Source organism: Coenobita brevimanus, chromosome 111 (assembly GCF_032717465.1).
Source record: "Coenobita brevimanus isolate Jiangsu-jjx chromosome 111, ASM3271746v2, whole genome shotgun sequence".
Lineage (NCBI taxonomy): Eukaryota > Metazoa > Arthropoda > Malacostraca > Decapoda > Coenobitidae > Coenobita > Coenobita brevimanus.
Genome location: NC_137064.1, coordinates 34,078,913 through 34,096,234, shown reverse-complemented (window position 1 = coordinate 34,096,234; position 17,322 = coordinate 34,078,913). Strand labels below are relative to the sequence as shown.

Below are 17,322 nucleotides of genomic sequence, written 5' to 3'. Positions count from 1 at the left end.
TGGAGGAAATATACAAGAAAAATACGGAAATCGGAGAGACTGGGGTGGGTGAGAAGTCGATTCGAGGGATGAAATGAAAAATCTTGTCTAATCTTAGTAAAAATAGTCTTAGGGTATTAGTAAAGAAAACCTACAAGGGCGTCATTATATCCAAAGGGTTCATGGACACAGACTCTCGACCTTTCACTATAAGATGGCTCCCTTCACTCAACAATAATCGTTTGACTGTAACAAGAATAAAATATACTGAAGGAGTTAAAGGATAGTGTGGAAAGGGTGACTGGTGAAGGAAGAGCAGATGAAGTATTGAAGAGAACGGAAATGAAAGGGAATCCGAATCTGGATATGAAAATGGCAAAATGAGAGGAAGAAAATATGAGAAGCAAACTGAAGGCGAGAGGGGAAATGGCAAAATGATAGAAAAAAAATATGTGAGAAGCAAACTGAAGGCGAGAGAGTGCAAACGAGGATAGAAAAGGTAAGTACAAAGAAAAGTAAACAGCAACAGACCTCTTCTTACTTTCGTGGCTGTCAGGAAAAGGAAAGGTTATAACTATAAAAAAAAAAAAAAAAAACTACAGTATTCTATTCACTACAGACAAGGATAGAAAAGCAGGAAGGCTCTACTTGTTAAGACTGCATTTACGAAAACAGATATGAGAAAAGAAAGATGAAGGTGTGAGGTGGAAAAGACGCTGGCGTGCAGGGATGAGGGAGACGGTGAGAGGCGAATGGAAGACGAGGAAGGAGAGAGGGCAGGAGGCGCCGGATTGCATAATAAAAGTGAGAAGGATGAGGAAGGGTGAGGGTGTGGGGTGATATGGATGTTAGGGTGCAGGGATGATGAAGAGAATGAGAAGGAAAGGATGGGTAAGGAAGGGTGAGGAAGGCATCTGCAAGGGTGAATAAAGCAGAGGAGAGAAGGAAGGGGAAGGGTGAGGGTGTGAACCTGAGAGGCTGAATAACGAAAAGAGATGAGGAAAAGAAAAGGTGAGGGTGCGACGGTAGCAAAGATGTTAGGGTGAAGGGAGGAGGGGGAGGAAAAAGGGTGTGAGTATAACGGAAGGGAGAACAATATACAAAACACGTCATCGTAAGGAAGAGATTTATGGAATGACTAATAAAAAAAAATCCCGCAAACTTACTATAATTCGAAAAAAAAAAAAATATATAATTCTCGAAAAGGATTAATGAAGGAACTACTGTACTCATGGAGGAAACAAGACGTACACAGAAAGGAGGGACAAAAAAGAAGGGAAAGGACGTATGAACAGGAAACAAAAGAGGAAAGGGAAGAAAATGAACGATTTGCCTAATATTTACTACCGGTATGTACTTAAAGGTGCGCACAAACACACACACACACACACACACACACACACACACACACACACACACACACACACACACAAAATAAAATACAAGAAGTCGACTTTATTATTTACGGGGAAAAAAAAGTCAAAACAACGAACTATGGAAAAACTTAGAAGAAAGAGAAGAAAGAGAGGAGAAGAAAAGGAGGGACTGTATGCAAAGAAAAGAGAAGGGAGGAAGAGCTGAGGAGGGAGGGAAGGGGAGGGAAGGGAGGTAGAGGGAGAGTAAGGAAGGGAGGGGAGGGAAGGGAAGAAGGGGAACGGGGAAAACTTTTTACGAGTTAATTAATCTTTAAAAGTTTGTCTATCAATGGCTGTTAATTTGTCAGGAGAGGAGTGGATACGGGGGGCGCTGACAGGCGGGTGGGAGGAGAAAGGGAAAGATAGATAGATGGACAGATAGATAGATAGATAGATAGATAGATAGATAGATAGACAGACAGACAGACAGACAGATAGACAGACTGATATACAGGCGAATAAACAGACATACTGTATAGTTGGACAGATAGATAGATAGATAGATAGACAGATATAGATAGATACATCACACATACATCGACTGATACGGATAGATGGATAGACAGACGAACATATACACATGGAGAGAGAGAGAGAGAGAGAGAGAGAGAGAGAGAGAGAGAGAATAAAACAGTGAAGGGACACACAAGGGAGATCTAAATAAATGAGAGGCTTCCAGCGGCCACCCCCATGTTCCTGTTTCAGTACACGCCCGCCGCCTGGTGAGTGAGGCAGGAAACACGGAAGGACATGCACGTTTCAGCACTAGCCCCCTGGTTCCTTGTTTCTTGGCCGACACACACACATACACACACACACACACACACACACACACACACACACACACACACACTGGATCCTAGGCGAGGCAACTACGAATTATTAAGCTACAATGGGTAATTTTTTAAATCCAATTTTTTGTTCTTTTATCACCTCCGTAACTTTCACTTTTCATTTATCTACCTCGCTGTGCGTCTATCTGGCTCATTTTTCGGCTCTGTCTGTATCCTGCTCCACTGTGTGTCTGTTTTTCAATGTCTGTCTGTCTACGTATCTCTCTGTGTATATGTTTTTGTCTGTCTGTCTGTAGTCAAGCAATTTTTTGTCTATATATCTGTCTGTCTATATGTTTTTGCCTGTCAACCTGTCTGTCTGGCTCTTTGAATGCCTTGACCTAAAAATCATTCTGTGTAGGCTGGCAATTACCGGTATTGATCACATCTAACTCAGGTTCCAATATGAGGGTCACAGGTCAGAGGTCAACGTCTATTTGAGAGGGGGGGGGGTCACTCCACTGTTTTCGTGTATCCAGTTCAAGATAGAGGCAGTACGATCTCTGATGTCTTGTTCTTGTAGCATCTTAGCAAATTTCCATGATAAGTTTTGAGAGATGTATTATTATTATGATGATGATGACGATGATGATGATGATTATTATTATTATTATTATTATTATTTTCAATCGTTTTATTCAACTCGAGTACTGAAGAAACTGATTAAAGTTACATCCAATCCCTTGATTTTAAGAAGTTTAAGATAAAGTAGCTGGAATACAGAGGGAATAAATTAACATACGTAATCGAAGTAATGGACTTATTGTAGGTAGGCTAGCAGGTATCAGGTAACTCCAGGTGTGTACAGCAATTAAAAACGCTCTCTGGGAATATAATCATTGAATACAGACGGTAAAAATCGATAAACTGAAGCAATATAAACATGTGAAGTATTATAGCACTCGGCGGCCACCTGCAGGGCACCGTGGGGCGATAAGACACACCCTGGGAATGTATGAGACAGCGTGGGAAAGCATACGGGTCCGTGGGAAAATACAACGCGGGGAAAATTCATCATGGAAAAATTTTTAAAAGCGTGGGAAATTATAGGACACCGCGGGAAATTATACGTGAAAAAATGAGTGGGAAATTGACACTGTGGGAAAATATACGGCACCGTGCTAAAATATACGACACTGTAGGAAATTATACGACACAGTGGGAAAATAAAGAACACCGTGGGAAATTATACGACACCGTGGGAAATTATGACACCGTGGGAAATTGTACGACACCGTGGGAAAAATACACGACACCGTGGGAAAATACACGATACCGTGGGAAAACATATGACACCGTGAGAATAATACAGGCTCCATGTGAAGATATTAAGCTGCGAAAAATATATATAAAAAATGAAGGAAAACACAGACCCCCACTGGAGAGTATAAATTAATGTGGAAAGTCGTAAAGAGAAGCAAACAGCAACGCAAGACTGCAAGAGAGAGAGAGAGAGAGAGAGAGAGAGAGAGAGAGAGAGAGAGAGAGAGGTTGGAAGGCACAGCACACCGCGGGGAAATTAGAGGTGGAGAAAATATCATAACATTAGGTGAAATGAAGAGGATATATTAGAGAAGATTATGCGTAAAATTAAATATATATATAACGAAATCATGTGGAATTAAGAGAAAATATTACTAATGTTATACGGAATTACAGGGAAATTAAAAAAAAAATAATAAAGAAAAATACTAATTATGCGTTAACTAGGGGAAATATTGTACAAAATTACACATACATAAAGAAAATATTATACAAGATAATGTAAAGTATAAAAAGTTGAACAGCTCAAAATTAAAAGAAAATTGAACTGCATTACAAAAAATACCCAGAGAGGTAAAAAAAAAAAAATTATCTTCAATTTTTTTTCTGTGGTTAAACTAAAATACAACAACATTATAAGAACTACTGTAAAGAAAGTATTGTACAAAATTATACAAAGTTAAGAGAAATAAATCATCAAATCTTTCCTCTTCAAAAATATTGCTCTGTTACTTGAGGCAGGAAATATTAAAGCATTTTACGAAGCTACAGGAAAACCAATATATTTATCTTGCTTTCCTCCTCCTCCTCCATTCCGCTATTTTCCTTTCGCTTTCTCCCCTGCCTTACATTTTTCCACTGATTTTCTTATTTTTCCTCTCTCTCTCTCTCTCTCTCTCTCTCTCTCTCTCTCTCTCACACACACACACACACACACACACACACACACACACACACACACACACACACACAGTTATCATTTTAATCCCCCTCTTCCATCATCATTCTCTTCTTCTTCCTCCTACGCTCTCCTTCTCTAGTCCCTTTTTTGCTCCTCTCTTCTTTTTTTCTTGGCTCTCCCACATTCTCCTCTCCACTTTTTATTCTTCTCTTCCTCCTCCTCCTCCTTCCTCTCCTCCCTCTCCTCCATTGTGTTCTTCTTTCTTCTACATCCCTTCTTTCTTTCCCAGCTTCGTCTTTTCTTCCTCTCCTCCTTGTGTTCCTTCTTCTCCTACCTTTCCATCTTCTCTCCCCTCTTCCTACCCCTCCTTTTATTCCTCCATCTCTCTCTCTCTTCCTGCTCCTGTTTCACCTTCCTCCTACTCTCTTCTTCTTCGTCTTCCTCCTCCTCCTCCTCCTCCTCCTTCGTCTTCTTTCTCTCCTCCTCCTCCTCCTCCTTCGTCTTCTTTCTCTCCTCCTCCTCCTTCGTCTTCTCCTCCTCCCCCTCCTTCGTCTTCTACTCCTTCTCCTTGCTCCTCTTTAACAAGTTCCTTCCTCCTGCAGTGGCCACACGTCTCTTCCTCCCTCAGGGCATTAGTAGTCTTTCCTCTTCCTCACTCTTCCCCTCCATCTTCCTCCTCCTCCTCCCACTCTCTCTCTCTCTCTCTCTCTCTCTCTCTGACACAAACATTTTATCTCCTCTCCTCTCCTCCCTCTCTCCGCCTTTCCCCTTTTATCAACTACATCTCGCCTCCCTCTTTTTCCCCTCAGTTTCCCATCTCTCTCTCTCTCTTTTATCACCCAACTTTCCCCTCTCCCTCTTCCATCTCCCCTCCTCTCCACTCACACACTTTCTCTCTCTCTCTCTCTCTCTCTCTCTCTCTCTCTCTCTCTCTCTCTCATAAATTATTTTCTCTTCTGTTTCGTATTTTTTCATCTCTCTCTCTCTACTTCAAGTTTTTATGTATCATTTATTTCTTGCCATTCTCTCATTTGTGTCTGCATTCTCTCTCTCTCTCTCTCTCTCTCTCTCTCTCTCTCTCTCTCCTCTCTCTCTCTCTCTCTCTCTCAGTTTTAGATAACATTTAAATCACGCAATTCTCCCATTTGCGTTTCTCTCTTTCTCTCTCTCTCTCTCTCTCTCTCTCTCTCTCTCTCTCCAGTACACAAGATAATTTTCCTCGGCCTAAGAGAGACTCCCTCCGTCGTTAATCTCTTTAGGGACACGAATGACAATAGATGACAGTCCCCCCTCCAATCTCCCCTTCTCTTATAACAGTCCGAGCTACGAGCCTGCTTACTCCATCTACATCATTAATAAACCTTTCAGTATAATTTTTTCTTTAGTATATCCTTCCAGACGATTATATATATAACTTTGGCGAAAGCTTTGCCATTGCACTTGACATCTCAAAGGCTTTCGATCGAGTCTGGCATAATTCCCATCCCTACGTGTCAAGTGGGGTTGGTGGAGGATTAGTGCCCCTCCCTGTAAAACAATTAACTCTAAGCCCTTGGCCACCCCGTTTGGGATACATGGCGTCTGGCAATGAATGAATGAAAAGAAAGAACTGGTACTGAAGAGGTTAAGTAATTCTATATGTAATCACTCGTTCGGTAAATTTCTCCAAAACTGCCCAATTAATCTGCGGAAAATAAGACAATTATAATTCCTAACCAAGATTCTCTCTCTCTCTCTCTCTCTCTCTCTCTCTCTCTCTCTCTCTCTCTCTCTCTCTCTCGAAGTTTAAGATAACATTTAATTCATGTCATTCTCTCATTTGTGTTTCTACTCCCCCTTCCTCCCTCCCTCTCTCTCTCTCTCTCTTTCTGAGGCGGTAGCTATGGACCACATCTAAACTTAGTTCGATAAAGGCAATCACGCATCCCAGGTCAAGGTCACGGTCATTGGTTCGGGGCGCCTCAAAAGTTTCGTGGAGGTGGAAAAATAAGACGCCAATATTACAATTAAATTTCTGGGGACTTTAACCCCCCCCCAAAAAAAAAAACACGACCCCCACGACCTTAACACCGACCACTACTACCACCATCACGACTACCGGGATGACGACTACCACCACACTACGATCACCACCACAACACGACGACCACCACCATCAACACTTCAGTAGCACCACCACCATCGCCAACACCACCACCACGGCTATTACCACAACTACCACAACTAAAATTTCCTCCACCACCAAAACAACCTTCTTTTTTTTTCACCACCACAACCACCACAACTTCCACAAACACCACCTCTTCCTCACCACCACCACCACGACTATTACCACAACTATCACCACTAAACTTTCTTCACGACCACCACTACCACCACCACCATCATCTTCACCACCACCACCACCACCACGACTTTTACCACACCTATCACCACTAAAATTTCTTCACGACCACCACCACCACAACCACCACCATCATCATCATCATCACCACCATCACCACCCCGAACCTTTCCCGGCCTTACCTGATGATTCCCTCGCCTCCCTTTCCCCAGCTCTTAACAAAGGCTGGGTTTCATCATTTCCAGCATAACAAGAATCTCATTCACCCAGCAGCCTCATTCATCATTCATCACAGCCTCCTACAATCAACGCCCATCCCTACCCTACCTACCTCTCTATTTTTCTTTCCTCTCTCTCTCTCTCTCTCACTCTCTCTCTCTCTCTCTCTCTCTCTCTCTCTCATTCCTCGCAGCCTCCCTTTATCTTTTCCTCTCCTGACCTTCCTTTCTCCCTCCGTCTTCTCCTCCCTATCTCCCTCTATGCCCTTCTCCCTCCCTCTCTCTTCTTTCCTCTACATCCTTTTCCCTCTCCCTGCATTCCTCTCCCCCTCCCTAACTCCTCTCTCCTCCCCATTTTCCTTTCCCCCTACCTCCTCCCGCCTTCTCTCCCAACCTCCTCCTCCCCGTCCCTTCCTCCCCATCCCTATCTCCTTCACCCCCTCCTTCCCTCCCTCCCTCCCTCCCACTCTACTCCGGCGTCTCATTTCTCCACTTATAAGAAATCTTGAGAATGAGGCGTTATGAACAGAGGGAGGGAGGGAGAGGGAGGAGGAGAGGGGAAGGAAAGGGAACAGGAGGGAAAACGGAAAGGAAGAAAAAGGTCAGGAAAAAAGAGGGAGAAAGGGAAGGAGACGGAAAGGAAGAAGGGAGATGAAAAGTGTGGCAAAGGGAAAATAAGTAAGAAAAGAAGGACTGTGGGAATATGAAAGTAGAAAGAGGAGGAGGAGAGAAGATTAAGGGAGAAAGTATAGTTAGAGAAGAAAATGGGATAGTGTAACCAGAGGGGTAGGAAATCGGAGGTGAGGAAAAGTATACTATGAGGGGAGGAGGAGTGAAGGGAAGGAGGGCAGGGAAGGAGAAGGGAAGGAGGAAATGGGGCGACGACAGACGGAAGGGAATCTGAAGAAAGGGTTTTATTGAAGGTGAAGGAAAGGAAAATGAGAAGATGGAGAATGAAGGTAAGAAACATGCGAAAAGAAAGAAAGGGAAGGATAGATGAGACAATGAGAGAAAGAGGTGATTTTTCTGTCACCACACTTATCTCAACTTTATCACCACACTTCCTCTGCTTTCACCACACACTTTCTCACTACACAACACACCCATTTCGGTCACCACACTCACTCTACTCTCATCATACACCTTTCCACGTCCACTACACACCCTCCCAATACACAATACACACATATAGATCACTACACTCACTCATGTCATCACTCACCTTTTCACTGCACAACACACCCAATTCAGTCACTACACTCCCTCTACTTTCACTATACACCTTCTCACCTACATAACACACCCTAATGTGTTTCATTTCCTCAACCAACTCTCGCTTCACTGCTATTTTATGTCACAAGATTTATTTCTTATTAACTCTGTCACATTCTCTTTTCTTAATTTGTTTCCCTTTGATAATCACATCCCTAGGTACTTCATCATATTCGCCTTTTCCTTCGTAACAAACTTTAACTCATTATTATATTATCATTATCTCCACACACACACACACACACACACACACACACACACACACACACACACCACACCTCCCCTCCCCTCCCACACAAACAACTACCTCATCCCCCCCACACCCACACCTACCTCCACACACACATCCCTACCCCAGAGCCCCACCCATCCCATCTCCTTTCAAGACACGCCGTATCGCCCTAAGATTAATTTCAGGGACAGTCGTTATCAAAGCTAAGGGCATCAAGGGCTGGCCAGGGGGTTGATAATAAGTCTCGTTCACCCACCGGCGAGGGAAATTATGCGTTAATTAGCAAGGACGTTGGTGGCTTTAATGTTACCTGTGACTCGCTTCCCCGCCGGTGTGTGTGTGTGTGTGTGTGTGTGTGTGTGTGTGTGTGTGTGTGTGATAGGGCTCGAATTTTTGAATGCCTTGACTTACTTCAGAAACATAATTTTTTAATATTACTAAATACTGATCATATCGAGGTCAAGGTCAAACAGAGGTCACTAGAGTGGAAAGGTAACTACTCTAAACAAACCTACGGGGGGGGGGAGGGAGGCTAGGGCTTTGAACTTTATTATAATTATTCTTAACTGACAACTGTACATTATTCAACTTAGGAACAAAGCAACGTAGTAAAATGACTGAATAAAAAGCCTGTTAGTAATGGAGCATCAGCTAGTCACGTAATGTAAGCCTGTGCAAGTGTTCAACCTTTATTCTGTTTACCATACCTTATCTTTTAATTGTTGTCGTTACCATTCATCTTCTTTTTGTACTTCTACCATCATCATCATCATCTTTTTCTTCTTCTTCCTCTATTTTTATTTTTACAGCATTATTATTATTATTATTATTATTATTATTATTATTATTATTACGACTCTTACCCCACGACTCTCTACCCTGGGAAGATATACAACCAGTCATGCCCCTGTTTGCTCTCATACTGTATTGTCTGCGTAACTACCATCCCCTCACACGACTTTACGATGCCCTCCGCCTTTCCGTAAAAACAGAGAGAGAGAGAGAGAGAGAGAGAGAGAGAGAGAGAGAGAGATACACCCTCCCCTGGATACACCCTCCCCTGGACCTTGCTGCAAACGTTTACAGAGGCATAAAAGGAGATGAAACAGGGTATGAAACAGGGTACTAGCAGAGGAAAAACTACGCGAATCCGGGACCAGGGGGAGGAAAAATGGGTCTATAAAAAGGAAGAGGAATGTGGAAGCAAGTACCCCGTCGAGAGAGAGAGGGAGAGAGAGAGAGAGAGAGAGATAAAGTACCCGTGCAATGAGATGTGTTGATCGTGCAATAAAGGACAGTAAAGATGCGCAAAACGAGGCAAGACCTGCGTCGTAAAGAAAGCAGTCTCCACGTTGCATTGTGTCCTGATCAGCCGAAAAGACGAGGCGAATAAGGAGGAAGTAAAGAGGGAAAGATGGAGAGGAATGTCAAAGTAAAGACAGATAATAAAGAAAGGATATGGAGTAAGGAGAAGATGGCAAGGAATATGAAGAGGTAAAGAGAAGATATTGATGATTAAGGGAGAAGATACAGAGTGAAAGAGGTAAGGGGAGGATTAAAAGGGTGGAGGAAATAAAGGGTCTAGAGAAATGATAAGACCATCTAAGGGGTGGAGAAGGTTAGATAAAGGGTAGGGGAAGGGGATAATGGAGTAATGGGGAGAGGGAAATAAAGGAGATATTAAGCGGACGGTGTCCTTTGAAGTATAATGGACTGGCACACCTTGACGAGGACAAGGACGAAGACGACAACGAAGACATTATGAAGTACTGTAGCTCTCTCTCTCTCTCTCTCTCTTCTTTGGCGTTCACCTTTAACCTCCCAGACAGCACTCCAACGCAGTCCAAGGCTCTACCCCAAACCAATCTCCTGCCTCTCACACGAACCCCAAGGCTGAATTTTTGTGAGATTCTTAGACACATAATACCCTCTTCCTTAATCCTTGTCTTCGTTTATTACTGTTTTCTGTGCATGCAAAACTCCCATCCTTATTCCTTTTTACATATTTTTTATTGTCAGTGTTTGCTATCTCCAGACGATTTTGTTTTGACAGTTCATTGGGGGACTTCTCGTAGTAAAAAAAAAGAAAAGAAAAAAAGTACATATCACTAAGCTGTACCAGTGTTCTCGTGGGGTTAAGAGAGGCTCAGTACTTTTCTTCAGCTCTTCTTTACCTTCCTCCTCCTCCTCCTCTTCGTCTTCTTTCTCTTCTTTTTCCTCCTCCTCCTCCTCCTCCTTTTCTTCTTCCCTTTTTAGGAGCTTCACATTACTTCCATCGTTTTTTTTTTTTTTGGCAAGTCATAGTATCACCGTCCTTATTTTTTTTTTTATTTACACTCTTTCCTTATTCTTGCTACACTCTAACAGCTTCACGTACCACTTCAAGGCCCTACCGGAAGCCAATTTCCTCCTTCCACTCCCTCTCACACATGCCTCGAGGCCACACTCTTGGGACACTCACAGTACCTCTCTCCTTAACCCTTTTTTAGACGGAGGACTATCATCAGCAGCGGCCCTGTCCGTCTGTCTATTACTAATGTTTTTCGTATGAGGTGCTTCACTCCCATTGACTTCACCGACTTCAGCAAATTCACATATGAGGCTTTGATGTTCCCTTAACTAGCTAGTCCATTTGTATCTATGTAGCGCCATTGTATCTATCTAATTCTATCTATCTAGTTTTGTACTTGGTATTTAATGCTAGCTACCTGCAAACGTCTGTATAGAGATGTCGAACCCCTACCAGAAACCAAACTCCTTGCACTCCCTCACAGACAACCATCTGTGCCGCGTCTTCGTGGGTTTGGTAAGTAAATAAAGAAAATAAGTACTTCCTCCATACCAGCTGCTGTGAAGAGTACTTACCTAACCCAACCCAACCCACCCCCAACCAACCAGCTCAGTCTAACCCACCCTAACTTAACCAAACGCAAAATAACCAACTTGGGCGAGAGAAAAAAAATAACCTGACCTAACCTAACATGATTTAACCCAACCTTACCTAATCCAACGCAATCTAACTCATCCAGCTGTCTAACGCACCCTAACCAATCTAAACCCATCTAATCCAACCCAATCTAATCCAACCAGCTGTCTAACGCATCCTAACCTAACTAAACCCACCTAATCTACGCTAATCTCACCTAACCTAACCTAACTTAACCTGGCTGAGGGTCTGGGAAGCAGGTTATCAGGTACTCAGGTCTATAATGGCGGTAAGCAGGTCGGCCCATTACTCAAACGACCATTACCTGACCCACCCTTGAGAGAGAGAGAGAGAGAGAGAGAGAGAGAGAGAGAGAGAGAGAGAGAGTACTCAGTTATAATTCTGAAGTAACTGACGTGGGGAGATAGACGGAACACCTAAGGGAAAACTGAATAATGCTCTCTCTCTCTCTCTGTCTCACACACACACACACACACACACACACACACACACACACACACACACACACACTCGACCCACTCCTCGGCACATAATTACCGCACAGTCAATACCACAGCCACAATTAGTCGACAGAGGCTTCATAATTCTCCTCCTCTATGTCAATACTCTGTTCCGTATCCCAGTCTAAAGTGGTAAGGGGTAAGGGCTAAGGGGGGCTTTAAAGGGCTTGGAAAGTGGGTTTATGGCTTGAGGACGCGGCTGAAGGTTTTATAAAATGGGTAAGAGGGTGTGGGGGGAAGGAAGAGGTGTGGGGGAGGGGAGAAAGTGGGATCGTGGAGGGGTACAAAGGGGTGGCGGAGGGAAGGAAAAGTGGGGAAGTAGAGAGAGAGGGGGGAAGAAGGGGAAGGATTGGAGAAAGAAGGGGGAAAGAGGATTGGAGGAGCGGAAGAAGAAGGGTGAATTAAAGGGAGACAGGATGGGGAAGGAAGATGAAGAGGGGAGGAGCAAGAAAGAAGTTGAGAGTGGAAAAGGGGGGAAGAAGGGATTGGGAATAAGATGGAGGTGGGCAGGGCGAAGGGAAAAACAGAGGCAGTAGAGGGAGGAAGGGAAGAAGGGTGAAGGAGAGGGAAGATGGGAAAAGGAGGAGGACGTAGAAAGAGGACGATGGAAGGGGAAGGAAGATGGGGGAGGGAAGGAAGAAAGCAGAAGCGGAAGAGAGAAAAAGGGAGGAAGAAGGGTAAAGCAGAGGAAGAAGGGAAGAAGGAAGCAGAAAGAGGAAGAAGAGTTAGATTTTGCCTAGCAGTCGTACTCTCGCGTGTCACTTAGGCCTCCCCAACGCCTCTTCTTTAGCAGTTTATTTTCTCCCAGGGCACCTTCGCTCCTTAAAGCATTTATTGTTTGTGCCAGGCTACTAACATACGGAATAATACGGTACGAATTATCCTGCACTGCTGGCTGAGAGAGAGAGAGAGAGAGAGAGAGAGAGAGAGAGAGAGAGGTTACGGCTTGATATCTTCTTCTCTAACGCTTCAGGCTACAGAGAACACCGAAACGTTAAAGAAAGTACATAATTCAACCTCTTACCTGTGTCTCTCCCCCACCCAACATTTTCTTGGATCAATGCAATATATCAGAAAAAGAAAGTGTAGAATATATATTTCACCAATTCTTTTCTACGACAATTGTATGAGAGTTTTTCTAAGCTGCCTGGTATTTTTCTCATTTGTTTCTGTCAGCTCTAGCAACAAACTTTATTACCATCCTCAGCAACAAATAGCCTCAGGACGACCAACAGGGCTTTTACTCTTTCCTTCCCTGTATATGTGTTGTTGTACTTTATTTTTACAGTCCTGGTGATTTTATTCAGTGAGGGGGAGGCGTCGTGGTGAAACAGCTTAGCATACCTATACTGTACATCTGTGTCTAGCTTCAATATATCTCATAATGAAGGGGTAATCTCCTTTGTGTTATTAATGCAGTGCAAAGTAAAGAAAGACAATTGGTAATAAGTAAAATAGTAAAAATAAATCGCTAAAGGAAAGGCGACGTGGAGCTCATAGGCCTACTAAAACACGATCTTTTTCTTTCACACGAGGCGGCACTTTTCATAGCGCTTTTTACAAGGGATATTCCGGAGGTGAGAGGGCGCGGGAATTTTAAACCCTGCACAAAAGGGGTCTCATACATATGTGAGAGGGCAGGAGGCTCTAAAAATGGCGCTCACAAAATATATTCATGCCTTGAGTGAGTGGTAGAGCTGCCATATATAGAGACGTAGAGCTGCCATATATAGAGATGTAGAGTTGCCATATATAGAGATGTAGAGATGCCATATATAGAGATGTAGAGATGCCATATATAGAGAGATGTAGTGCTGCCATGTATAGAGATGTAGAGCTGCCATATATAAAGATGTAGAGCTGCAATATGTAGGGATGTAGGGCTGCCATATATAAAGATGTAGAGTTGCAATATGTAGAGATGTAGAGCTGCCATTTATAGTGATGCAGAGCTGCCATATATAGAGATGTAGAGCTGCCATTTATAGTGATGCAGATCTGCCATATATAGAGATGTAGAGCTGCCATATATAGAGACGTAGAGCTGCCATATATAGAGATGTAGAGCTGCCATATATAGAGATGTAGAGCTGCCATATATAGAGATGTAGAGCTGCCATATATAGAGGTAATGGAGCACTACTTGGAGCTAAAAATTCCAAAGGAAATGTTGAATCTTTATCTATATCTTTCCTGATTCATCCTCTCACCATCTCATCATGTCTGCTTTCTCTCTCTCTCTCTCTCTCCACGCGTTCCTCACAAACTCCCCATTATATTCCCCATCAAATCCTTTCCATCTTGCTCTAATTTTCCTTACCTCTCATTTTTCAGTTTGTCCCTCTCCCCAAACTACATCAAAATCTACCTACCTACCTACCTACCTACTTACCTGCCTACCAATCGCCAGGCTTCAAATTCTCTTTATATTCCATACTTCATTCCTCACATCTGTCCTCCTCCCTCATATATTTCCCTATCCTGTCCTAATATCTCCATTTTGGTCCCCTCTTCCTTCCCTCTCATCCTACATCCTTCACTCTGATCGGATCTCCTCAAAGGAATTCTCTTTATGTATCTCACTAAGCAGCTACGTCCAAATCCGCAAAGTCCTCACATATTTGTCCTTGTTCCTCCTATTTCTCAAAGTAACCCTCAAAACACAAAGAAAACAAGGAGGTTATAACAGGGGGCACTTCACTGTTAACCAGGTCTACGTCGTGGTGACTGATAAAACCAAAGGGAGTACTTTATATCAAACTGCATACACTGGGAAGCAGGTCGTTAAATAATGAAAGAAAATAAAATAAAAGGTGTTCCCTCCCTCAAAAACGGCTCGTCAAATGATATGTTCTCTCCCTCATTACGGATCCCAACAAAACAGATAAAACAAGGGGATAAAAGGGTCAATTCACTTGTAACAGAGCAAGAAGTGAGGGAGCAAGATAATGCTATTAAACACACACACACACACACACACACACACACACACACACACACACACACACACACACACAGAAAAGGCACCACTTCACACACACACACACACACACACACACACACACACACACACAAGGATAGACAGCCAAAGAAAACGTTGTCATCCTCTCTAAATTTCCAAAACACACAAACTGTGCAAGCTGTCAGGGGTAACTCACTTGTTGTAGAGCACGATGTCAGGCAGCCAGATGTGCTCAGAGGGGACGTGTAATATCTCCACCCCGCCGTACTCCTCGGGTTCCCACACCAGTTTGTAGTCACGCCACTCCTGTAGGGGAAGGTGGGGGGTTAGTGTGGGTGTGGGTGTGGAGAGGTCTAGGAGGTATTCAGTGCTTATGTTTGTGGGGAGCGTAGAGGTTAGTGTGGGGGTGTGGGGAGGTGAGAGGAGGTAAGCGTTCATTGTGTATTATGCTTCCGATTCTGAACATAGATTAGACGGTCCTTTTCCTGAAGCCTAACCATCCTTCTTAGTCACGCGGCTTCACATGTCACCGCTACGGCACTAACAACGACCGCCCAAACTGAATACATACCAGGGCTGTCTCATTCAGGATCGATGAGCTGCTATGAGAGGTCGATGGGACTTGTGAAGGACCAGTTAGGAATGCTTTAGTAAAACATAACCCCACAAACTGCTCCCTGTCCCAGCCCTGAATCAGCCTCACTGCTCTAGGAAGGAAATGAGGGGCGAGTGGCGTACGACAGGAAGAATACAACAGTGAGATGAAAAGGGAAGTAAGATGGAAAGACACAGTACAGTAACAGAAAATAACTAATAAGGGCTGAGGAAAGAAAAAGTGAGCATCTGAGAGGAAGGATAAGAGTGAAAGATGAGCGTAGTGAAAAACATGTGTGAAAAGAAGCAACGGAAGGAGGGAAGGAAGGAAAAGTCTGGGACAACATTAATAAAGACAGGGATGCAGAAAATAAACAAAGAAAAATAAAGGAAAGGAACAATATGAAAATGTGTTTAAAAATGGGGGTGTAACTAAAGGATATAAAATAATCAATATAAATAGTCATTAAAGTTAAAATGTCCTGGATTATAACTACATGCTCGTTTACAGATGCACAATTTTGAATGTGTGTGTGTGTGTGTGTGTGTGTGTGTGTGTGTGTGTGTGTGTGTGTGTGTGTGTGTGTGTGTGTGTGTGTGTGTGATAAAAATGGAAACATGAAGATCAATACCAATAGGAGTTTACGCGTGAGTGTGTTTTTTTTTAATGGAATTATAACCTGATGAAGTGTAAACTCTAGTTGATTGGCCGAGCGGTTGTTGCTGGAATGCACAGAGTTTATCATATTGCGCGCGCGTACACACACACACACACACACACACACACACACACACACACACACACACACACACACGATAAGTTACATGATCACTTATCTGGACATGACTAAGGAAGTTTCATCACACACACAATTGCACAACCAACCCATTCAACACCAGGCGCGCATGCACGCATCCACACACACACATAATCATACACCTACAGTATGCACACAAACACGTGTGAGCGTCAAAGTACGCAAGGAAGCGCGCAATGGGATGGATATACAGTACAGTAAATGGAAAAAGAAAAATGGGTGCCCACAAAAACCATATACCCTTATCTGTCTATCTGTTCTTTAATGCTCTCTCTCTCTCTCTCTCTCTCTCTATATATATATATATATATATATATATACAAAGAGAGAGAGAGGGAGAGAGAGAAAGAGAGAGAGAGAATATGGGGAGGAGGGAGGTACGGTAATCGAAACAATCATTTATTCCCATAACAATTCTATATTGTCATTTCCTCTCATCCACTAACCCTTCCGATTGACCCGCCGATTAACTCTCATGCGCAATAACAAAATGAATTCCCGCCCAATAAAAATAAATTTTTATATAACTGAATGAGAAATAAAACACTGTCCCTCGGTCCGCCTAGCAATATACTTATGTCTATACGGCTACTTACTTATCTATATCTATCTATCTATCTATCTATCTACCTATCTATCTATCAGTCTATTTGTCTGTCTGCCTGTGTCTGTCTGTCTGTCTGTCTGCCTGTCTGTCTGTCTGTTCATAAATTCGTAGGTTTGGCGAGTCTGAATGACTTTGAATATATTTATCTTCAATTTTTGTGCTTCCGTCTCCCGGCATTGCATTTATGGTCCGTTCCCTAAGGACCAGCCATCTGCCCACGTGACAATTACCAATAAATGTCCCAACACCAGCAATACCCACCATCCTTACTGAATACGTGCCAGGGTCGTCGTAGGCAGGACTGGTGTGGTGGTATTAGCAGAGGCAATGGTATGGATGGAGTAGAGAAGTATATGAGGGAGAGGGTTTTAGTTGGGGGAAAGGCAGCGAAATAGTAGGGGACTGGGCGACATGGAGGCGATTTGTTTGTAGCCACC

General features: G+C 43.3%; 1 protein-coding gene across 1 annotated transcript in view; it reads right to left on the bottom strand.

Moving 5' to 3' along the window:
* LOC145417777 (acetylcholine receptor subunit alpha-like 1) overlaps nucleotides 1–17,322 on the bottom strand; it is a 308,410-nt gene that overhangs the window by 47,898 nt on the left and 243,190 nt on the right. Inside the window, exon 3 of the mRNA XM_080286385.1 lies at nucleotides 15,063–15,172. Coding sequence (XP_080142511.1) covers nucleotides 15,063–15,172 — 110 coding nt within the window. The remainder of the gene's footprint in view (nucleotides 1–15,062; nucleotides 15,173–17,322) is intronic.